The following is a 24,576-nucleotide window of genomic DNA, read 5'->3' as shown; positions in this document are numbered from 1 at the left end:
TGAGGCCGAGAGTTACTGCGGAATTCCCGGTGTAGGAGCTCAGTGCTGCTGGACTCTGAGGTTCCTGTCCCAGTAGGTCTGTCTCCCTGGCAAGGTGTCAGGGCTGAAGGATGCTGCCAGCTCACTGGTTCTTCTTTACTGGCATGAATTATATTTATATATGTCGGTGACCTATGGAGTTTAGGATTTTAGCTTCTTAAGGTAATTTCAAAACATTCACGTTAACTTACATGCTTTTAAATGCTTACCGTGCTTTAGTTCACAATGCGTAACAGTCTTGGGGCACGTGTACTGGATACTTCCGAGATAAGACTAAAATGACAAGTGCACTCAATAAGCTCGCTCGGCACACTTCAGACACTAGCAGGAGTGCATCTTACAGGTCCAGACTAGAACTAGCTGGAAATAAGCCTCTTTGAAATGTGTGTAGTATGGAAGTGAGTATTTAGCACCAAGCATTTCTTCCTACTAAACCTTCTCCTATTAGTCCCACCTCCCCTCCAACAAGGATTGTCTTGGCATTGCAGGTGTAGTGGTATGATCTCAAGCAGCAAACCGCTGTAAAGTGACACTGTTTATCCCTACAGCCCTATTGTGAAGGTTTCTAAGGATGTCTCTTTTGGTCCTGTGCTGAATGGACCATGGCTTAGTGCACTGAAGAAGTTTGCTGGTATAAAGATGGCTTTTTGTCATTACTGGCTCATCACCAAGTTGCTCAATAAGCTGGCATCACTGTTCCTTACGTTCACGTTTGTGACACCCAAAAAGGACAGTAAAAGAGGGAATGGTTAGGGAAAACAGAATTCTAAGAAAAGAAAAGACTGAGGAGATGTTCCTCCAAGCTCTAAGTCCTCCTTTAAACCCTGACCCTTTTTTTCATGTGAATCCTTTTCTACTTTTATACGGAGACTTGAAGAGCAGCTTCGAGTCCAAGTTTCCCATCAGCTGAGTGGTTGACGTTGTAATGAATTGAGGATTTTCCAGCTAAGGAAGACTTGCATCAAAAGCAAAAAATTTTGCTTGAAATCTTTGCTGGAACAGTCTGGACCGCAGTTTTCAGTCAGCTTTTGGCAGCTACCTTGATAGCACTGATTGTATTGAAGCACTTAAGAAGGAAAGATCTGAAAACTTGTCATCTTCCATGGCAAACTTGCCTTCCTTCTCACCGCTTGGGAGGTTCGTGTACCATGCCATTAAAATAGGCATTACATTATTCTTCCCTTCCCACTGCAGCTGCCTTCCTGCTCATGGCTAAGAAGTTCTGCGGGATCCCAAGTGGATGCCATGTAATCTCAACTGTAGTATCTGCTGGTTAATGATGTCTGGGTATCGCTAAGAGGACCAGATCGATTCTCTGCTGATGTGATGAGTGAAAAGAGCTGACTAGAAAAAAGGGATTCCCAGTAATAGTATCATGTATGTGTGGTTAAGACTGACTCCTGAATGACTACAAGGAAATGCCTGGTCGAGATTTCTTCTTGGTGGTGCAATGGGGGGCAGTTACCTGCTGCTGCTGCAAAACTTCAAAGGGAGAAGTACCCCCAGAAGAGAAGTGATTGCAGTTTCCACGATTCAGCATGTCAGTCTTTTCAAAGCCAAGGAACTAAGATGGCAGCTGCAAATGAAGCAGTGTGTTAGTGCCCTGCAGAAAGTACGTGAACTTTCAGGTGGCTGGGCAGGATTTGACTTTGGATGAGTTATGAAAAATGCTTCTCTCTGATAAGAAGAGTGAATATATGCAGTCCCGAATTGTATGGATGACACAAAACAAAAGCGGCTGTTTGTGGTGGTTTCGCTCTGCTGGGCAGCTAAACTCCCCCACAACCGTTTTCTTTCTACCCCTTCCACAAAGGAAGAGGGGTGAAAATACAGTGAGAAAGGGCTCAAGGGCTGAGAGAGGACAGGAAGATTGTTCACCCCATGGGCTGCCGGGGAACAGCCTGCTCCACCAGGGGCCTTTCCACAGGCTGCAGGGGAACTGCTGCGACGTGCCTGGAGCACCTCCTGCCCTCCTGCTGCACTCACCTTGGGGGCTGCAGGGCTGTTTTTCCTCTACGTTTTCCTCACTCCTCTCTCCCAGCTGCTGTTGTGCAATTTCTTCCTTTCTCCAATCTGCTCTCACAGAGGCCCAACCAACGTCGCCCACTGGCTCAGCTCTGGCCAGCAGCAGGGTCCCTTTTGGAGCTGGTTTTGATGGAACATGGGGCAGCTGCTGGGCTCTGCTCACCCAAGCCACCCCTGCAGCCCTCCACTACTAAAACCTTGCTGCCTAAATTCAGTACACAGGATCACTGGAGAAATACAAATCAAGAAAGAATTTTTCCTACAACAACATTTTATGTAAGGTGCAGACTGGCATGCTGAAAGCTGAAATGTGTTTTTAGTGTACAGGCATTGCACAAAAGTAGGGACAAGCTGAGGGAAGATGAAATTTAGACTTGAACTGGAATGAAAGTTGAACAGATCAGAAATGTAACACCAAAATAAGAAATCTTAAGCAACAAGGGTGGAAAGAGCAGTGAGTGGATGATAAGACACACAAAAAAAAAGAAAACAAACAATATATCCAATAAAGCAAAGATAGATGGGGAATGAGCAAGCACTAACAATCAATAAGAAGTGATTGACTAAAGTGAATTGTGCAAGGCCTTGGGGGAAAAGGTCAGAGAGTACACTGGAAGATGGAAAAACAATATGATCACTGCGATCCTTTGGGGAAATATGAGCTACAAGCAGATGTGAAAACAATTGATTTGCTAGTACCTGCCAGTGATGGAAAAGATCCAGTTGTGGAATGCTAATCACCATGTTACAAATTTATGAGGGCTCATTCCTGTAGGTGATAGCTGAACAAGTCAGTTCCTTAGCCACTCACAACTGTTATGTATTTACTTTATTTCTGGTTTCTGTATAAGAAAAGTAGTCTTATATTTATTACTAGAAAGCTGCATTTTGAGAGATTCCCTTGTGGTTCCTCAGGAAATTTTCTGCTCTCCAAAGACTCATTATTTATAATTTGTACTGAGGTTGGAGAAGTGAAGCAATCTTACTAGGATCAGGGTATGCAGTCTTGTAACCATATAGCTAAAAAATTTAAATGCCTTATTGTTGAGTTGCATTCATTAATTTACCTGCAAAGTACGACTAGCCTAAAATTTAAATACCCATTAGCTGATACTCACCTTCAGAAAGGCTGATCCCTTCTGTGAAACAGCTTTGTCTTTCTTAACATTTGCCTTTAAGGTTTATATCCTGTACTATTTAACTGAATTAATTAGGGGTGGGCAGTCCGAGCACAGAAATATGATGTGAACGTGTAATAGCTGTCTACCCATGAAGTTTACTAGCAGACATCTTTTGGTCCTGCCCAGAGTTTTTTTCAAACTAACATATGTGCACACTGCTAGCTATATCCTTAACCATACTGAACTCAAGAAAGGCCGGCACTTGGTAGCAAAGTAGATGGCATCCCTTCCAGAGGTAAAGGGGCTATCAGAGCACTTCCGCTCTGCTGTTAGTTCTTATAATGCTGTCTGAAATCCTGTTTTAGTAGAATCTGTGTATTCTGGCACCTGGGTGTTGGGTTCAAGGGTGGTACCTTAACAGGTAAAGGCCTCAGATTTACTTTCATATTCATAAACCTAACAAAGGGAAAATAATCAAGAGTTAGAAACCAAGCATACATGTCTAAAATACTGCTCTTTATGGTGTTCCTGAGAAATCAGTGTGCTGTTTAGTCTACCTTAAGGGTCAATAGATTTTAGCTATTTCAAACCAGAGGCGGGAATAAATTGCAAAGCAGCCTGTCTCCTGGTGAGCTGGTCTTGCTGACAAATCACTTTTTTTTTCTTCTTTATTAACAAATGTGTCTGGTAGGAATCTTTCTGCTGACTGAAACTGTGGCAGCATGGCATGGGGAGACGCATGGTCTCTTAGACAGGCATATCCCATATAACTTAGATCTGTACAGGTCAAGAAAAGCATCATAAATTTAATTCAGGGACTGGTAAGAGCCCTGTACAGGTATTGGAGCTCTGCTGTCATACTCAGAGCAAGTTATGCTATTTGATAAATGAGTTGCTGCCGTCCAGGCTAGCTTCCGTTACCTGATTGATTTAAGGGGTGCTGTGATGTGGAGCACATTGTCTTGTGTCAGTGTTTGGATACTGTTCATGATACATATCCTGTACTTTGAGTAGGTCGAAGGCTGAGGATGCCAGCTACCAGTGTCTCTCCCCTCTACCTCTCCCAATGCAGTTGTTAAAGGACTATTCAGTTACGTCAAACTTCATGGCCTTTCTGCCTTGTCATTGAATTTTGATGACTGTAAAGGATATTCTTCGTCAGGAGAATAGCTTCTGACATGGTCAAAAGGGGAAAGTTTGGCTGCTCACTAGTAGTTCCTTGGGGATGGTGTTTGCAAAATCTTTAAGATTCAGCCTGAAATCTGAGCTTTTGGCCTGCCTGCCAGGTGTGCTTCCCTCAAGTATGAGTTAGTTTGAAAATGCTCTCCTCTATCTGTGTTCTTTTATATCTGTGTCATTCAAAATGTAGCCACGTGCCGCTTCTGTGTCCAAATGCAGCACGCAGATTGGACCAGGCCAAAGTATATGAGGCTTAGATTGTAGTTTAGGAATAATAGGGCCAGCAGGCAGCTGAAGGTAACCCCTTAAGAATAATAGCAAAGTTGCAGGGCCATCTTATGAGACAAACAGGTTTTGGAGGTCTACTCCCAACCCTGGAGGCCCCTGCTAACAGTCCTCTCGTCTCCAGAGGCAATTTGAGTCAGCAGCTGGAGAGTAACACATCTCTGTCATTCTTGTTGTAACTGTCTCAGATTTGGGGCCGTGTTTGGTGCTGTATCATCCTTTACTGAAGTAAAAAAAAGGTGTGTGCTGATACCATAGAGAAATGGAACAAAAAGCCCATGTTCTTACTGTGGTAGAACTCCAGTAACCCTGAAGTAGCTGGATGGGTTCTTTAATAACATTAAAGGATTATTAATTAATTTAATAACATTAGGCTTTAATATCTGAGAACTGCTGGTGCTCACGGAGGGCCAGGCTTCAGTTTGCGTATCCCAGGAGAAGACTCAGGAAGGAAGTACCTGCAATGTAGAAACTGGAAATAACAGGCTTGGGTTCCATCAGCAGTTCTGCTCCGCACCTGAATGACCTCAGGCAAGTAGTTACGATTTCCAAACTAATTGGCGTGACTAATAGCTTAGAAACTTCGGGAAAGTCTTTCTGTGTGTCTAAAGCTAAGCAGAGTGGTCATATTCTTAGTGCTACTGCTACAACTGAATATCATGGATTTGATTGCAGTAAAAAGAAACACAAAATGTGATACACAGGCAGAGAGAGACTTACTCCCCAAAAACCTCTAATCTAAATGTATACGTTGGAATCAAAACACGGATTAATGAGTTTATCAAATCTTTTTTTCCAGGCCACAGACAAGTTGGGAGCTAGTTAGTTGTTGTAGCTTTGGATTGCCTCTGAATATACAGTTAAAGTCATATGAAAGTACGTATTGGAACAAACACCTGCAATTTCATGCAAATTATTTCTTAAGTAAGAAGCATTGAGAAATTCATAGTAAATTGCTTTTTGCTGTTCTAGGTTTTTTTGAAGGCAAGATTTTTTTGTTTGTACCCCTCTTCCAATTTGTATACACATACGATGACTTTTATGTTGTTTAGATGCTTTTATGCTGGCTCCATTAGGCTACAACTATATCAGAGTGGTAAATTATGTACAAAACCATACCTGATTAATACAAAAAAGGTGGGTACGCACCTTTGCAATCAAATCAGTCTTTGCCTGCAGGTACATAGTGAAGCAGAAAACAATAGATGTGGGGGGATTACTATGCTGTGGGGGAGAAATAGGCGTGAATGAAAATTGCAGCACCATCCGTTGCTAATATAACATGAACATCAAGTCTGAATTCTCAGAAGAGAAAATGCTGTTCCTCGTAGCTTTTAAGGAAGCTGTCAGTTTGATGCTTATTTGCAAGAAAAATTGTTCACTATAAGTAAAGTAACAACCATTTTGGAGACATGGGCAAAATAGGCCAACTCACAGAAAGCTACTGTTTTTGACAGAAGAACTCAACCATGGAAGCAGAAACTGGGACTGAGAATGATTTTGAGAAAAACAAAGATAACCGCCAAAGTATTTTACAAAAGATATATGATTCAGCGTAGAGAGAAATGTTATTTAACACTTGTTCAATAATGAATGCATTTACCTTGGTCTGGAATTTATACATGACAGAAAACAAATGGAAGAAATTAAGTCAGATGTTTGTATGTTTGAGCTTGTTTAATCATTTTCTGTGATTTTAGAAACCTTTCAGTTCCCAAGGCCTCCCTCACCATCAGTAAAAGAAGACTTTTCAACAGAGTAGAAAAGGAGATTTGCTTTGAAATTGTATCTTAGCAAAGATTTATAGTAAAGATGAATAAATCCCAAGTTCATGCTGAGTAAGATAGATTCACTGAATGGCAAGGCCAGCATGGTGGATGTTTGCTGCTGCCGTGTTTCTTACAGCCTTTCTCAGGTCTTCTCTAGAGCGATCCTTGCGGTTAGAAGCTGGCTTTGATTGCCACTCTGCTGCAACTCTCTGCTGAGGTCATACAGCATTTAGAAACAGCCACACTTTAAGAGGATTAACTTTCATGATCATCTATGATAAACGTATGGTGAACTGCAGGGAGAATGTGATGTGCCTAAGTCCTTTTCCTGATTTTCCTACATTTAGGAGGTTGCCTTTTTGTGTGTGTGTTTGGCTCTACTTTCAGTCCTCATCTCTGATGAGTGCTCATATGTGTTTGGCTTCAAGCTTTTGAACTGAAAGGAAGCTAGTTTTACATGAGCCTCTCTTTAGTTATACCTCACAGAACAAAGTAGGATGACCACTGCCCATACCTCACATCATGCAAGGGAGCGATCCCACTGTGATCATGCCTCAACAATTTGCTGAATCTGACCAAAATGCTCTTCTGTCATCTTCTTCACTTTAATCTTTTGACACTGCAACATCCCGTCTTTTCTTTTGCGTGGCAAGTTGGCCACATGTGCTTAATCACCTTTCCATTCCTTGTCATGTCTGAGCTGATTTGCCCCTTATTTTCCCTCCTCTTGTTTGTTGTGTGATTTAGGGATACATGAGGATACACGAGGACCTTTTTCAAGGCAGTTTCTTTTCTTCAGCTGGCATTGCTTTAGCAAGACCTAAAGAAGGACTGAAAATCATAAAGGTAGCAGGTTTTTTGCTTTTGTAAAGCCAACTAAATTTTGGCTGTGAAACTCAATCCATGAGTAACCTTAGAAAACACATAAATCTTTTATAAGTTTGTTTTCTGCTATTTTTATTACCCCAAATCTGTCACACATTGTTGACTCAAAACATGTAGCAAGTAATCAAAGACAGACAATTTAAAACCCACATGTAGACTGCAATAGGAAAAGCTAAAGAGGATATTTACAATTCTTTTTTTGGAGGAGGTCGGATGTGATGTGGAAGTTGTTCAGAAGCCTCGGCTAGGCATTAGTTGTTGAATGCACAAGAGACTAAAAGGGCTTCATGAAAATTGCAGTTCATGCGGAGGAATGCAATTTCAAAGTTATTTCATGAATTCAGATAAAAACGTGGAATTGAAAGCAATAATGCTATCCAAAATTTTTTGTGTAAAATATACCAAACTGATGTTTTGAAGTTATGCGACTTAAGAGAAAAGATTGAGGTAAAACTGAGAACATCAGCACCCCGCCCAATTAAATGAATATCTGTCGCAGTAATTTGAGGTAAAATATTTGATTATTTAAATACGATCTTCAAATTAAGATCAGTCTTTTCTGTGTTGTGATCAGTGATAGATATTTGTCAAAAGCAAGCCAACAAAAACAGCCCGAAGGAGATGGAGCATTGCTCTCTATAATAAATTATAATTCCCAGCAGGAGTACCCCGAATAGTCAATGGAAGACTATTGTAGGTTTTGGTTTCTTTTCAGCTTCTAGCTCATAGTGCTGTCTAAGCATCATTAGTTATTGTTAATAACTTTTTATATTTTGACCCTACAAGAAAGGATCCGTTTTTAGTCATCCATTATTTTAATCATTACTGCTACATTTTAAGAACCTCACAGATAGGTCACTAATGTAAAAAGTTAAAAGAACACATTCACCAAGCTACACCTACCCTTTAATATATCCACTCACTTATATATTTCAGGATTATAATGATGTTCCTTTTATGTTTCTTTTAAGATAATCTTCACCTCCAGTTCTAAATTCTTGTTAAATGATTTTTTTTTTTCTTAAAGCCTTAACAATTGATGAGGTTCCCTAGCCATCACTTTCTGGTTAAATGTAAGACCCTGAAGAGGATTAACGTTGAAGATGTCCAAAATTTGAATGTAGCAAATAACACCTTCTGCCCACAGTAAACACAAAAGATGTCTATACATATGCTCCATCTGTTGTAACAGAGTATTATTACTGTGATATTAAACCCTTATGAACCGTATTGCTTTAGCTACTGCCACCAGTCCATAGTTTGCTTAATTCCTGGTGTGTTGCTTGTTCAGCATCTGTAACTAACACTTCACTTGGTTGTTCCTTGTTCCACGCCATTTTAGGATAGGTAGTATGCAACTGCTGGTAGGAGTCTGAGTGCTGGAAATGGTGGTTCTAGAGTTTGCTCACTAAATATAGGGTAGTGATGATATAAATCACTCTTATTCTTAGACTGCTGTAGATCACTTTCATTGATATATATATATATAGTATAGACCTGACATTTACTGGAAGAGGTCTTGCTTGATCATTTTTAGCTAATAAATTGCTAACCACTTTTCACAGTCAACAGGGGAATCCCTCATTCTATTAAATATCAGTCTGTGATGTAAGAGCCACATTTCTTAATAATTTGTGTAAACTGTAGAGCAATGCAGTCCTAATTTTGGCAGGGCTGGAGTCCTGATAATGTATGTCACTACGCATAATAAAAATATGAAGAGCAGTTAATGTAGGAGGAAAACATTATCCTAATTTGAATCAAATTGATAGCACTAGTATTGACCTCAGTAGATGAATTATTGCAGACATTAAAAGGTGGAAGCAACGGCCATCACCTTTGATAAGTAGAGTGCAGGCTGTAGAAATACAGTTATCATGAACTTCACATAGATTAGAATGTGTCCACACAATCCTTGAAGAATGATAAATGACAGGAAGCTGGCACCTATGAATCCAGTGCCTACCAGATTTATTATTCTGTCCTTTCATTCTGTCTGGCTGATAATGAAACGTTTCTTGTCTTTGCAAGGCTCCTTTGCATAAAGTGGCAGAAGATTTTTCAGAAGCATGCACCTCATATGAGCTGCCTTCTGAAGCAAATTCTGTGTGCTTTAGCATAAGATTTATGAGTGACTTAAAATCTGAACATAGAATATTCCTGAAGTACATGCTGTGGGTATACAGCATCCTAGGCACACAAAGCTAAAACTGTTCTCCCCTGCAAGGGTTCAGGCCCTTCCTTTCCTGAAAGGCAGTGCTGAATAAAGTCTGTACCATGATAATCAGAGAAATTAACTTACTTTTTCAGCTGGATTAGTTAAACTGCATGGATTCTCTTTCAGTATAGTCTTTACTCAGTTTAGTTTATTTGACTTTCAAAATAAACCAAAGCAAAGGGAATGAGAACTACTTCAATTCAGGAAAGTATGTCTACACATAGGCTCAGTGTAATTTTACCAATCTGCACTGAATTCATCACTTACATTGCGAATTAGTTTGCATTAAAGGCATGATGATATAAACAGGAGTAGGCTGGGGAAATTTTAATAGCTGGTGATGAGCACTGTACCGGCCACCATAGATGTTCACAGAACCTTTAGCTTCCTCAACAAAGCGTGGACAAATGATAGGTGGTTTTTTTGTTTGTTTTTGTTTTTCTGAGACCTCTTTAGAAATCAAAACACATCTCCAAAACGCATTCTCCATCAGGCACTGCATACCAAAGTTTCTGTACTACATTCGCCAGCATAACTTCGCTTAGCGGTTGCATTTATTATAGAAGAAATTTATTAAAATCCGTGCCTTCAGAAGCAAAGCAAGGTTGGTAAGGAGAGGGAACGTTCTGTATCAGAGAGACTGATATATCTGGGGAAATAAAGGCAAGCAAGAACTGGGAAAACTAATTGTAAATTACCAGTACTGATGCTGAATGGAAAGAGTTCTGTGCTGCTCAGGAGTGCTGTGTGGTTTGTGTACCTCAGTGACTTGAGCACTTCTGGAAAGAAGTAAAAATGCCTTTGGTATTTGTTTGAGCAGAGGCAAATTGCTACTGTTCTGTATGCTGCCCATCACAAATTTATATTCATTCTACATCTATTTAAAAGGCGAAGATGTGCCCGAGAAGTTATTTGTGTCCCAGAATGTAATTGGCTGTGGATGTTCCATAATTTAGAGTAATACAAGATACTGTTGATATCTCTCAGGATATTGTCTCACCAGCCAGTCAGGATTTTTAACTCTGAGCTGCTTGGGATGTTGTCATTAATCTAACTAGGTGTCTGCAATATGCCGGGTAATCTTGCGTGATGAAGAGCTGCTGCAGTCCTTTGAGATGGGTGGCAAGAGTGTTTTGTACAGGGTAATAGAGTGTCTGGAGCCGAGCAGTAATGATACAGCTGAGAAGCAGCAGGTGTGAGGAATAGCCTTGCTAAAACACAGGCTTAGTCAGAGCTCTGCAGATACAGTTGTCAATTCTTTTATATTTCCTCATTAAAACTCTGTGATTTGGTGAAGGATTCACTGTGGCTCTTGGGCCTTTCCTGGTACGGTGGAAACGGAAAAGAAATTGGTCACAAGCTGCCTGTATGATTGGTGTAGCACATCCAAACCCAGACTGTCCTACAAAATATATGTAAGCCTTTGGGGCCATCTTTTTGTTCATGAAGGAGGGCAAAGGCTACGGAGCCTCAGTGTCAAGGAAATGTGTGTCTACTGTTGTGGTTTTATGGTCCCATGCATCCCTGTCCTCACCAATCCTTCCTGCAGACAGGCGGGCTGAGGTTCTAAGAGCATAGCATGTCCTTCTTTAAATACAAGCAAAGCAGCAGTGGTAAAAATCACAGTTTCTCCCAGTGAATGCTAACAGCAAGAGAGTTTCTTTTACTGAGACAGCAAAATGGGCTCTTCTCTGCAACCTCGTTGGTCGCGGTGACTTTGGTCTAAAGGCCGTGTCTGCTTTGACTCTAGTGAGATGAAGCATATGAGTAGAACCTGTTCATGTAAATAAAGGTTGCAGGACCAGAAGCAGAGGCAAGCTCTTTATCAGAGGGGAAAACCTCACCTTATTTAAATTAAAGGGAATTTTGCCAAGCTTTCATGCAGTGCCCTTAATGTGACTCCAAATGCTATGCAAGTTCTCAAGTATGTTTTAAACCAAATCATTGCCATGTTTTATTGATCTGGAGTGATTAACAGTGTCCTCACTTCACCTTATTTATTTCAGATGACCAGACCAACTATGATTTTAACTTACCAGATACCAGGGGAGCTCCAGAAAAAACAGATCTCCGTTTTGAACCAGAAGTACTGTCTGAAACATTAGAAGTTAATGAGCAGTCGGTATTGGTGCTTCCAGAAAGAATATCATGTGAGGTAAGGTTTTTGGATGCTAAAATCTTCGGGATAACAGTCAGTGTTATTCGTTTCCTGCTGCAGTCTCATTCATACTGTATCAGTTTTGAAAACAAATCTCAGATAAGGGGCCAAAATGAGAGTGTATGAAGACTGCAATCGGATTTATTTTGTCTTTGTGTCACATCCATACTGCAGCCAGAAGATTTGCAAGTAAAATAGTTTTGAGACAGCCTCCGAGGGATTGTGTTTCTATGAGAATTATTTGTCAGCTTGGGTAGAGATGTTACTGTCACAAGGACCTTGTAGTTTAGAGGGAGCATATAGTCAGCGACTTCTGGAGATACAGAGAGTCTCTTGTGAAGAATCCACAATGGGCACATACATATGTACCCGTACCGCAGGAGTTACACAATGAGCAATCGTATGAGCATGTGCCTTGCCTAATTTTAAATTGAAATCAGAAATATTTTTGTATACATATCTGCATGCACGTCCAGTGGACACAAATGTTCATGTGTGTTTGGTTTTGATCAGGGTTGCTGTGAGAAAATATGTGAAAATGTAAACAGAGGAAATACATTATCCAGTGCTGCATTCCTTCATGTAATTGGGTGGCTGTGGTCAGATATGGAGGTTGCAGTTGAAATGTCACATATTTTGCTTGCTGTATTTCAGCGAGCTGGCCCATATGTTAGCCCTTGGGGGCAGATTACCAGCTGAATATCAAGTAATAAGAGAGATGTTTTATTTTGATATGTACCATTTATGCCATATCCTATACATACGGTAACAACACTTTAGTGCAAGTCACTTCAGTTCAGGAGGGCTGTTGTCTCAGGTTACTCGCTGCTTCTGTCTTACTTTACTGTCAGCTCATTGTAAGAGTTTAAACGAGTCTTAAGTATTGTAGGTTCTTCTTACATGCTTGAACGTTGTTTTTCTAGACTGTACAGTAGAATAGCTGTAGAAGAAGTAGCACTACACCTACATATGCATTTAAAATACTGCTTTAGAACATTGGTAGGTAAGCTGAATTTTAAATGCTACATTAATTTTGTCATTTATTGTTTGTAAAATACTGAAGGATAACGCTGAGATGGCATCATGTTTTGGTGTTGTGCTGTTTTTTGTATGAACGTATTGGTAAAGGAACTTTCCTTCCAACTTATGTTTTAATTTGCATTTTATGCTTTCAGTATAATTTTATGAAAGACTGACTAATGGGAACATATTTTAATTTTATAGAACCCTGGTGAAATATTCATTTTGTTGAAAGATGAAATAGATGATGAAACTTTTGAAATTGAATTCATAGCAGATAATCAACGAATTAGGACACAGCCAGCCTCTTGGAGTAAGAAGGTCAAGTATATGAAAGCCTTAGGTAAGAAAAAAAACCATTACCTTTAAGTAAGGAGAAAATTTTGAACTCCCTTCACTTTTTCTGATAAGTAGTTTCACTTCCCACTGCTTTGTAGGTGTTTCCTGTACATGGGTTTTGCATACAGAACATTTATTAATAATGCAGAGAAGCAAGGCCGTGTGATTTATGGGAAACTAGGCTCTATTAGATTATTTTTGTGTGGTTAAATGGCATGTGGCAGTCTTAAAATGTCATTGATTAGTCACAGATTAACATTCTTCAAAAACACTGCCATAAAATGGAAAGCTAATATTCTTTTCTTATTACCCTATTACTAAAATGTTTCATTTTATATCTAATGCAGTAACTTTGGTTATACTCCTCTCTGTAATTCTTACTGACATAGGAAATATTTTTTCTCTGTTCTTTTTTTCATGTTCATGCCATTTCTCTGTGTCACTCAGATCTGCTGGTTTATAATGATTTTTTTCAACTGTTCCATACATAATTGTACTTGCCATATTTTCCTATTTTGCCTGGAAAAAACACAACATTTTATCTTAGGAGATGTACAGTGCCAATTTAAGGGTCACACATGTCCCCATGCACTTTATGAGAGTTACAAGTTAAAACAGTTACGACCTAGGCATTCAGAGTGTAGCTTGCCGCTCTGTTGCATGCTGTATATTCCCAAAGGAACTTGCATAATATTTTATTTTATGACCATTGCAATACAACATTAGGTAGGAAGAAAAATATATATTTAGGCTACAGTATGAAGAAAAATATATATGTAGGCTACAGTTTTCTTAGAGCTACAGGCTTCTTGGCACTATTTTTGGGTAACTCTGTGGCCTGATTTTTAATGCTGACCACTGTCCATGTGCCCTGTTCTTTACTGCTGTGATGGTGCAGAGAGTCTGTTTTTAGAGACATGAATGGGAAATACATCGCCAACAGGAAATTTTCATCAGTAACTGGATTTCAGAAGAGGAAAGCTTAAATCCTTGTTCTCAGGTCTTAAAGGATTCTTACAGAATGATTCTATAAGATCATTGTTAATCACAGGGAGGTTCCAATAATGGATGCAGAAATAAATTGGGAAAAGTAAATGAAATATGATGAAAAATGTGGTAGAGAGCTGCAGTTTAATTTTATTTCTGAAATGTTTTTGTTTTTAAAACATTTCTCTATAATCTTTGTTACAAAAACTGGAGAAGTTGAAGTTTGGGAATAGCTTTTAATAATAAGGATCTAGCTGATCTAACATTATAAGAAAAATGGGGAAAAAAAAGTTTGGGCAGCTTTCCATTTCAGTTAATGTTCTGTTCATGTAGTTTCTTTGGCCCTATTACTCTTCTCCATTTGCAGGGTTGCGCATTTTTATCATTCTGTAGTGGGCAGAGTTAGAATTGTAAGAAAACTGTGCTAGTGCTGGTATGGTACAGCAGGATGCCGGGCACAATGAATACTAATGAATTATAAAATGAGCTCATAGAGAGGGCTCTTGCTGCATACACAGAGCAAGTCATACTTAAGTAACAGACTGTACAAATGCCTCTTTCCTTTGCTTTTACTAGGTAAACAACTGGAATGGAAGTAATTATACTGCAATTTCTGCAGTCTAGTTCAAGTCCAATTTTGAGAACCTTGCCTGCAATTAAGAAAATGTTTCAAAAGATGAATAGCAATTTGCAATAAATGAACTTTTCCTTAATTTGTAGACATAAGGGAGCTGATTATAGGTCATCAGTCCATCAAAGGGAAGTCGGAAATTGGAAGTATACAGTTTTCATCTCCTTTCTAACGTGAAGCAATACAGTAGCTTTGTTTCATACGGATTTGCAGATATGTATTTTCTTTTGTCAGCTTTTTAATGTTAGATTGAAAGGCCTGCATACAGAACTGCCTACACAAAATCATCTGTGAAATGCAAATCCAATCAATTCATCACATCTTATGTATTTTCTGTGGTATTTTCCTCTGCTCTTTTACTCATTCCCTGAGATGTCTGGTCTGGGATTGCAAAATATTTTCAGCTACTGTTCTGATTTGTGTTTTATAAGATTTTCCTGCTGGCCCTGTATATATAAATGTCTACTGTGGGGGAGTCATTAAGACCACAGCACAGATCGAGTATTATACTGCACTAGAAGAGATTGAGCGCGTGTTTCAGAAAGTGGCTGACCCAATAGCTTTTGCTTGTCAGGTAAGTTGACTTCTGCATTAAGTTAATGAAAAAAATAGAATGTAAGTGCCAATATGAGCTAAGAAAACATACACCGTGCTGTAAAGACTTTATTTTGATTGCGTAGTAATGAATAATGGCTCAATAATAGGCTTAGGATTAAAGAGGCCCGTCTTTGAGATACCTAGTTGTGAGCAAGTCAGGCAAGTGAAAACAGATTTTCTCTCCTTTTTTTGTTTTCATTTAGAGTGATATAAACATCCTTGGTGCTGTATATGCCCAATGAACAACATCCTACATTACAGAGGATGAAAATAATAACAAATAGTAGCGATGTCTCTCTCCCTTGAAAGCCTTCCTTTGAGTATGTTCTAAAGCCAATAGAAACAAGTAATCTTAAGTCACATTGTATTTGGAAGATTATTATTCATTCACCAGTAAATGGGATCTTTTTTTTGGCATAGCTGGTACAGAAAAAGGCAGGTTGCTATTCATGCAGAGTCCATTTACAGCTGCTGAATTATCATTCATGTGGTTTGCTGGTTGCCATGCGGATTCTTTGCATATATTTAGAAGAATTCAGATTTTGAGCTGGATTTCAAATCAGCACAGCAGACTGCAGTACTCTGCAACATCCTTTGCCGATGGCACATACAAAATAGTAAGAAAATAAAACATTTATTAAGAAAGAACAGAACCTCAAGTATCATTTGTTGAATGGTGGGTAGCCAGAGCAGACTTGTCATGATGTCTATATTGTAATTGCAAAGCCAGAACAAAAATAATAGTCTCTGTTTCCAGCGCAGACAGTCTCATTTTCCTGTGACAAATCTACCTTATCTACCACCTAAGGCATTATAAACATAAAAAAAAGGATTAATAAAAAATGATGTATTGTGTTATTTGTATTCAGTTCAGGATGGGGGTAGATTGTTTCCAAATACATTTCACTTTTGTTCTAAGCAAACAAGCCATTGCACAAGAAAAAATAGTGTAACTTTAAATACAAGTGCATTCTTAAAATCTCTGTAATATCCATCATTAGAAGGACTTGGACGTAAGTTTCTAACAGGTTTTATTTAAAATGTTATGCATAGGAAATGTATTATGATTAAAAAATATAACTAATGTCGTAACCTAGATACCTACGACACACCTGCTATTTATAATGGAGATCTCTTTGTGTTATTCAGGAGTCTGACCCTTCATTTAACCAGCATGCTTAATATTTAGTAAGACACATGCGATTCAAATTATATACAAATGCAAAAATATTTCTGTGCAGAGCAGTAGCACCAGGAAATACAGCTGTAGTGTTATGACTATCAGCTGTGTTTAACAGTTTGCTTGCCTTTACTCATCTGGGTAATAAGCAAGCTTTTAAATGAGTAGGTACTCTATGCCGTGAACTTAATGTTATTGTGTTGGCAACTGGAAAATCAGTCATTTGAAAATATGAAAATCAGAAAATTTTCATAGTCAAGCAAGCTTTACAATCCACACAATATGATGACTGCTGTGTAAGAAAGTATACTGACGGTAACCCTTTTGTAAGCGTGCATGGGTTGGAAGATTTGTCATTGCATTTAATGGTACCCACTGGGCCAGGGAGTGAGGTATGTTAACTGGCTAGGTAGCTGAGCCATTTCCACAAACTTTTAAAATACTTTAAGCTTTCATGTGAACCTGATTTAATGGCAGTAAGATATATTGTAAAAATACAATTTACAGAACATGATTTAACTTAATCTTAAATTTGTTCACACGAAGAAAAACAGAACAGCCTTGGTACTAATTAGAATTCCCATCAAGTAGCAGGAGTAGTAGTAACTTTTATTTAACCAGGATAATTAAAACCTTTGAGACTATCAGCTTATTTGCAAAAGTATCCTGGGGCAACAGTGGTTTATCTATGCAAAGTAACAATCAAACACAATGGAAAACAAAATTAAAGTAAAATAGAAAAGCTTACAGCAATTATTGATCAAAGCAATATCATTCTGTGGTTCAAAGAAAAGTTCAAGATTTTCACAAATGCTTGCAATCCTTATTAAAATTCTCTGATGAAAGGAAATTGCTACAGTAATGCATACCAAAGATACAATGCTTTGGTAAAATGCTTTCATTATATTTTATATCATGTTGACGGCCTTTGTGGCAACTTGGAGATGATATCAACACGAAGACTATTGTCCCCTTCTCTGCTTTGTCCCCCAGCAAACCCAAACAGATAAACCAAACCCAACGAATAAATAGGCTTACAGCTATCCATTCCTTTCACTGATGGTCAGGTCAATTCATAGGCATTAATGGGAGGCCAGCAAAGCATGGGACTCCTGCACCTATACATTCCTCTTTTTATTTTTAGAGAGGAATTAAAGATTAACACTAGCTATAGTTTAGAGTAAATGTATTCTAAGATTTTCACAAATCATGGTTTTGGATGAAATTCTTTGCTGCATCTCTGAGATCATTTTCTGTTCTGTATTTGTCTGCATTTCTAAAAGCATTTAGCAACATTAGCAAGACATTTTAAGAAACCAAGCAAATATTTACAGAGTAAGAAAATAAATAGAGTAAAAACTAATTGAGTTTCTTTCCCAAATTTTTGAAGGAATACAATCTGAAAATTTATATTAAAGTAGGAAGAGTTGCGATTATAACAACTGTATTATAATTCTGAACAAACTTGCTGTCAGAACATATAGGGCTGAACATGGGGTGAAGGCCATTCATTTTTTGTTCTCTCGCTTTCATACAGTTCTGCATTAAAGAAACTCTTGTAAGTAGTAACCTGACTGATTTTAAAGTTTTTATAATGCACAAGTAAACTTTTCATATATATATATTATTTTTTTTTTTCACTTCTCATCAACTTTTCATTTCAACATTCCCCTGGATTTACATGTTGTATTGATTTTTCTCTCAGACTTTCTACCAAATGCAACTATTGATTCAATTTTTTAGTGTTGGGGTTTCTTGGTACACATTTTTTAGGATTTCAGAAAAGTGGAAAGTAGGGTCATATCCTTATTACTGAAATCGATAGGTTCCTGTTAGTTTGAGTGACTTAGAGTATCCAGAGAGAGTCAAAAAGTTTTTGTGACAAACTTGGGTTGAATAATGTGATTCTGAGGATTTTTGAGATTTTTTTATATCATAGTCATCAAACAGGATTTCAGTTACAGAGTATATTGAAAAAAAAAAGAAGAATGAAAATAAACTGCAGCCTTTTCTGTGAAAACTTGTGAGAAATAGCTATATGCCTTATGGGGAGGTATTATGTATGCGCCTTCACCTGATCCCCTAAGATACTTCCTTTGAAACGGTTTTTAATATTTCAATCTTCTAAGCCACATTAGCAACTCTTATTTTAAAATGTTTCCTTCTTTTCCCCTAAATATGAAATCTCTCCATATTCCACCAGTGGCTAAAGTTGTAAGAAATGCCTGCGTGATTTTTTTTTCAACCTTAGCCCATACTGTGTGGCAGAAGTAATCTAGCTATGGAAGTGCATATCAAGTAGTATCTGATACATAAAAACTACTGAAGTAGTTCATCTTTATGTAAATGTAACCTTGTTAGTACTGCTAAAGCCAGTGAGAAGTATGTTAATTTAGTGTCTGTGTGCTGCTTCAGTGGCACACATTTTCAGGGCTTTGTTAGCAGTTACGAAAGAATGTAGGTCATCTCATTCACGAAAGTAGCAAAATATGTGCTTGGGCTTTTCCTTTTTATGAATGTTATTGTTGTGATGCCCAGGTGTGATGGATAGCCAGCACTTGGGGCTTCTCTGTTGCTCATGTCTGTGTCCTGCTGCTCTGAAAAGGAGGCAGGGAGGGGAGATGGTGCCTATACCTGGGGAGGAGGTGGGGAATAAGGGCTTGCTTCTGGGGATGAGCTCTGGGGTAGTTTGCAATACTTGCAGAAGGACTAAGATTGAAGGGGAGAGCAGAGTGGATGGAGAAGTATTGCCTGGAAACTTGCTGGCTTAATTCTGAATGGTTTCTGGAACGAAGAACAGGGACATGGGCAGGAAGTCATGCTTTTTCTTCTTTTCTGTCAGGTTTTAAATCTTTTTTTCTCAGATAAAACGTGGGCTCTCACAAACTTCTCACTGGTTCAGCGTTTCCTTGCAGCGTGCTTAACTTTAAATACTGTCCTATTCCTGTTGGCTTTTCAGCATGAATTTGAGGTGTGTGGTGGTGGTGGGGTTTCTCAGCAAGTTCCCACAGGCCTATAGAGAGCTGTATAGGGTATATCAGAATACATAAATGCACTGTGCTTCGTCTGACAGCATTCTGCAACAGAAAGGGACAGTAAAGTAAATGTCTCTAAAGTGAATTCCTTCCTGGAGGAGATCACCTTTGTGTTGGTATGGAGCTCTTTCCTGCTAGCTGGAGAGTGCAGACTATTCCTGTTGCTGGTTCTGTGTCAGTCTTATTTCGGCTAATACCTTCGCATAACTAGTGGAACAGGCTTTCCTGTGTATGAGCTGAAAGGCATCAATGTAGGTATATTTTTAATAGTTAAACTATATTTTCTTAGCATGTCTTTGTTGTAGAGTAGTAGAGAAAAGCTAGTCATTAAGGTTTCATTTACAGGATTGCTTGTTAAATCATGTGTTTGAGCCTTCAGGTTTCAGATCCATGTAGAAAGAGGGAAAAAAAATGAGACAGAAAACTTGAAGCAAATCTCACTGTGAAAACTGTATCAGAAGCACATTGTGCCTGCCTTCAAATTCTTAGGAATGGATGGGCTGGTCTTTGGAAGGCAGACCTGTTAAAGCATGACAAATCTAACTCTAATTCAATTTGCTCCCTTTGGGAGGTCAGACACTGAGACAGAAATTGGCCTGTATTGTAAAAACTGACCTTTTGTTTTACCTCTTGTAAAAACTGACCAGCTTGATGTGGTTAAGCATGCAACTGTTTGCGACCTTGAAAATTTTGCTGCAAGTTCACGAAATTGTGTGCCCTTCTCATTTCAAGAACTTGCTCTGTCTCAGACTGAGAAATATTGCTTTATTTCACATCACTTTGGTTGTTTAAGTGCAAAGTAAGAGCTATACATTCCCAAGGTACTTCTCCCCCAGATTTCTGTCTAAATGAAAAGGGGAAGGAAAGGTTCCTGCCTCTGCTCTTGTTTTTTCCAGAGAACCTTGGAAGGCCAGGTTAGCTTGAGCGCTTGCTGAAAGGAGCCTGTGGAGTATTTATTTGGCTTTTGTAATACAAGACAGTCTGAATTGGTCTCTGTGAAACTGTTCCTCAGGTATTTCTCGACAGATAGTAACAGACAGGTGTTGCTATGTTTGTTTGTTTGTTTTTGTTCATTTTTATTTTGAACAGTGAGGGCTAGATAGGAAGCAAAGTGTGTATGGGATGTCCTTGCCACTTCAGAGGAAATTTAAAATATTAGTTCAGATCTAGTTCATTTAGCAGCCAGCCTATGTATTTACCCTCTGTATAGGGGAATTTCTGCTATACGGTTGTTTCAGTGAATACCAGTGGGTTTGAGCCTCTTTCATTGTGGCACAGCTTCTGCATATGCACTCATTTGAGCTTGTTCCTAAGTCATTACTTATCACAGAATGGTTTGGGCTGGAAGATCATCTGTCACAAACCTCAGTGCCATGGGCAGGGACACCTCCCACTAGATTGGGTTCCCCAAAGCCCCATCCAACCTGGCTTTAAACGCTTCCAGGATTATTTTTGTGTCAAGTGTAAACCAACTCCTGAGTGTGCTGCTGCTGCTGCTGAGTTTCTTCTGGTGCCCAGAGTAACACAGACTATCTTTATAGTGCTTAGTGTAAAACGCCCTTACCCATTCAAATCCCTGTAGTCATACCTCTCATCACACCAAGGAAAAAAGTACTTAATTATGGCTGCCTTGAGAGTCGTTAGGAATGAATCTTGGCCTTTTGTCCAGGCAGAATTAGGCAGTCAAAAAATGATCTCATAGAAGTCAGTGAGGATTTCCCTTGTCTAAAGACTAAGTACGCGGTAGGAAGCTCATCTAACTGGTTGCTTGCTATCAGTTTCTTAATCTGGCAGCAGTGTCAGGCCAATGGTTGATGGAATTGATGCCATTTCCTACCTAGCAAAGCACACGATCTTAATGTAAAGCTTTCCAGTAACAGTGCTACTGTATTCTTTAAACTCATCCTGAATTACTGCTGTAATGAGACCTTGGATTTTTTTGGTACCTGGCATCTGTTAGAACAGCTCCTGATTATTAGACAGCATTGTCATATCTAAATCAAGAATATATAAATACAAATCTTCCTGTCCTTACCTGTCCTTCAGAAATTTTTAGTCACAGCTGAACTTTGTAAATTATAATATCTGTTTCTTTTCAATTGTATCGTGTTATTCCGGTCCTTGTATATCATAATACCTCTTCTGTAACTTTCAGAAACTATGCTGGTCTTACTGAGTTTGTAATAATGCTGCCTGAATAATTTGATTCACTAGCAACCTGAGGATAAAGTTAAAAATACATATGCAACACATGTGCGGACTTTATTTATTTGTCTTTTGAACAGGCTTTTAGATTTTCTTCTGTGGAGAAGCTGGACAGTGTTCTGACTCTGTTATTGGAAAGCAAAATAATTACGTCTGAATTCAACATATCCCAGAGTGAAGAGCAGCACTATCAACAAGCTAGTGAGTCCCTTCTTCTATGCATTCATTTTGTTGCTGCTGCTTTGGTCATTACTTATAAATGTTAATATGACAATCTTTAAATATTTAAGACCACTGCTGAAATGCAGGAATCAATGATAAGGACAGCATAACCAAGAAACAAAAAACTGGAGAAAAAAAATCTGTAAAACATTACTTCTTGAGTCAGTACTATGTATTTAGAGTTGTCTACCTGAATGTTTTTAATCAGCTTTGGATTAAATACAAATTAACAACTTCTCAGCTCAGCAGATTTATACTCATGGAGAAAACACAGTAAGAGACATACATGCCTGTATATTATCTGTGTGTATTTGCATATATTTTTACTAATCGATCTTGTTGCAAGACTCTCAAACTTTGTGCTCTCCAAGTTTGAAATAACAAAACAAAGCATCTACATTCATTTTAGTAACTCTGCTTAATGATTTTCATTACTTTATTAGTGTGTGTGTGTATATATATATATACCTAACAGTATAATTATAGTGAGTTAAAATAGGATTTGGCTATGAAGTAGGGGCACTGTGTGCGCAATCCAGTAGCGTACCACCATAAGCCACCATTTAGTGGAAGGTCTTGTTTGAATTAGCCACTCATTAAGGGTTCAGATTGTATTGCAGTAAATCAAGTTTGATTATTTAGTTTGTGTTTTGAAAACATCATTATGATGTTATTCCAGATGTGTGTTGGACCTCAGCTTTACCAAGAAACTGTATGTTTCCCTCCTGAAATAGTTAAGAAAGAAGTGTTCAAGTTGTTGGCTGACTCGGGTTTTGTGTAACCGGACTGTGGTTTTGAGAGAAAATAAACTCACTGTGTTCAACTATAATGTAACACTTCTCATAACCAAACAGAACAAATTTTCAAGGTAATCTCTACTGTGACCACTATCGTGCTTCCTTTCATTTTGAGTAAGGTTTCTTTTATGATGAAATTCATCCCTCTGTAGCAGATAAACATGATTTCTCTTCTCATGCATTCTAAAAGTGAGCTTAAATGTGAGTCTGGGTTGGTGGAAGCAAAGAAGTAGGGTGTTAACTGAGCCACCTGTCCTTGACATGCTCCTGTGCAGGGCTGCAGGGGAAGGGATGTATAGGACGTATTAGAGCATCATTCCCAATGTGAAGTGTTTCTTCTGAGGAACAAAAGATTTTTCTGCTTCTCTGGGAACTCGTTAGATCTAGGCACATCTTTGAATATTGAGAATAATGCTTACCAACCTGTAATCCCTTGCCAAAAGGCCTGTGCAGTTCAAGAGCAAGCTGACTGCTTGTGAGCTTGAGCCAGATAGGGACCTTCCTAAAATGAACTGGTTTGATGTGTGGTGTAACAAAGTACGGAGCTGGATGCTTAGATCCTTGATAAAAGGAGGTTGTGGTTGCAGAGCTGGAAATACTCAGTGTAGGAGGCCTAGGGCTCTGATCCCCCCTTCTGCCTGAAAGCTATTTAAATGCATGTCTTTGATTCCCTGTGAGAGCATGCCAAGCAGGCATTAAACATGTTCATGTCTAGTAGAGGACTAGCATCTCATTTTTCTACTGTTTTTATAGCATTTTTTTCCAAGTACCATTTTTTATGTTTATTCTTTCAGAGAGAAAAAGTCAAAGAATGAAAACTAATTAAATACTTCTGTGGAGGAATTGAAGCTATTGACAAAAAGCTCTTTAGCACTGAGATAAATTATTCTTATCTCTCTGATAGGCAGAAGAATTGGTCCTAATTTCATAATTGCTGTATTTTCAGCTTTTTCCCCTAGTGGTCAAAACAGGCCAGAATTCCAGTTGTCAATTTTCAGGGGAAAGACGCTTTGCATTGAGACGTACTTAGTTGAATAGAGGCACGTTGACACATCAGAATACAGACACCAATACTTAACATCTCAGTGACTGCCTGTAAGTGATTCTTGTAGGGTTCTCGCCGACTTCCAGGCTTTGCTTCTGAAGGCTTCAAAGCCTGTTGAACTCAATAAGTAGAGCTTCTGATTAGATTTGGTATCAAACACTTAGTTCATAAAGCTTGATGAACTATGTAATTTTCCTCCAAAAGCTTGTGACAGCTTTTTGTGAATCTGTCATCTGATGGACTGTACTTAATCTGACTTTCCTCTAGCTTAATAATAATGTAAGACCTCTAGCTTAATAATAATGCCTTTACCCAAAGATGCGCTGCTTGGAAGCTAGATGCTTTCAAAGTACAGATACATTCCTTTCAACCTAAACACTATAACAAACATGCATTTTTTTTAGCCATATCCTTAGGAGGCCTTTTCATCTCTCCAGTTGTTGGTGTGACTACAGAATGCCAAACTCGCCCCATGAGGCACAAATAAGAGAAGCCTTTTCCGCTCTGGTTTTACTTTGATGCTTTATTTTAACTTCAGAGATAGCACACTGTGATACAGCTGATAAATCGCTGTGCTTGAGAGTTCTCAGTATGAACTCAGTGAACAACTAATGAAGATAACACGATTAGTTTTATTGGATAACTGAAGAATTGCTTGGTTTGACTTCTCACAAAGTGTACAGCTGTGTGATTAAAAAATTTAGGACTACAAAGCTAAATATAAAATCCAATAGGAGGAGTGCATGTTTCTTTTGGGGATTCTTGGCTGTATTAATGGTAGTTTAGAACGTGAAATCAACAGATGTATGTTTGCTTACACAATTTTTCCAAGAACACTC

At 38.6% G+C, this 24,576-nt stretch overlaps 1 protein-coding gene across 6 annotated transcripts in view; it reads left to right on the top strand.

Moving 5' to 3' along the window:
* BANK1 (B cell scaffold protein with ankyrin repeats 1) overlaps positions 1-24,576 on the top strand; it is a 143,187-nt gene that overhangs the window by 29,201 nt on the left and 89,410 nt on the right. For all 6 annotated transcript variants that reach the window (XM_080590654.1, XM_080590649.1, XM_080590652.1 and 3 more), the window contains 4 exons: positions 11,528-11,676; positions 12,904-13,042; positions 15,088-15,230; positions 21,754-21,874. In XM_080590654.1, coding sequence (XP_080446780.1) covers positions 11,528-11,676; positions 12,904-13,042; positions 15,088-15,230; positions 21,754-21,874 — 552 coding nt within the window. The remainder of the gene's footprint in view (positions 1-11,527; positions 11,677-12,903; positions 13,043-15,087; positions 15,231-21,753; positions 21,875-24,576) is intronic.

This window comes from Anser brachyrhynchus (assembly GCF_964034855.1).
Source record: "Anser brachyrhynchus genome assembly, chromosome: 4".
NCBI classification, from domain to species: Eukaryota; Metazoa; Chordata; class Aves; order Anseriformes; family Anatidae; genus Anser; species Anser brachyrhynchus.
Note: the sequence above shows the minus strand (reverse complement) of the source record. Positions and strands in the feature narration are given on the sequence as shown.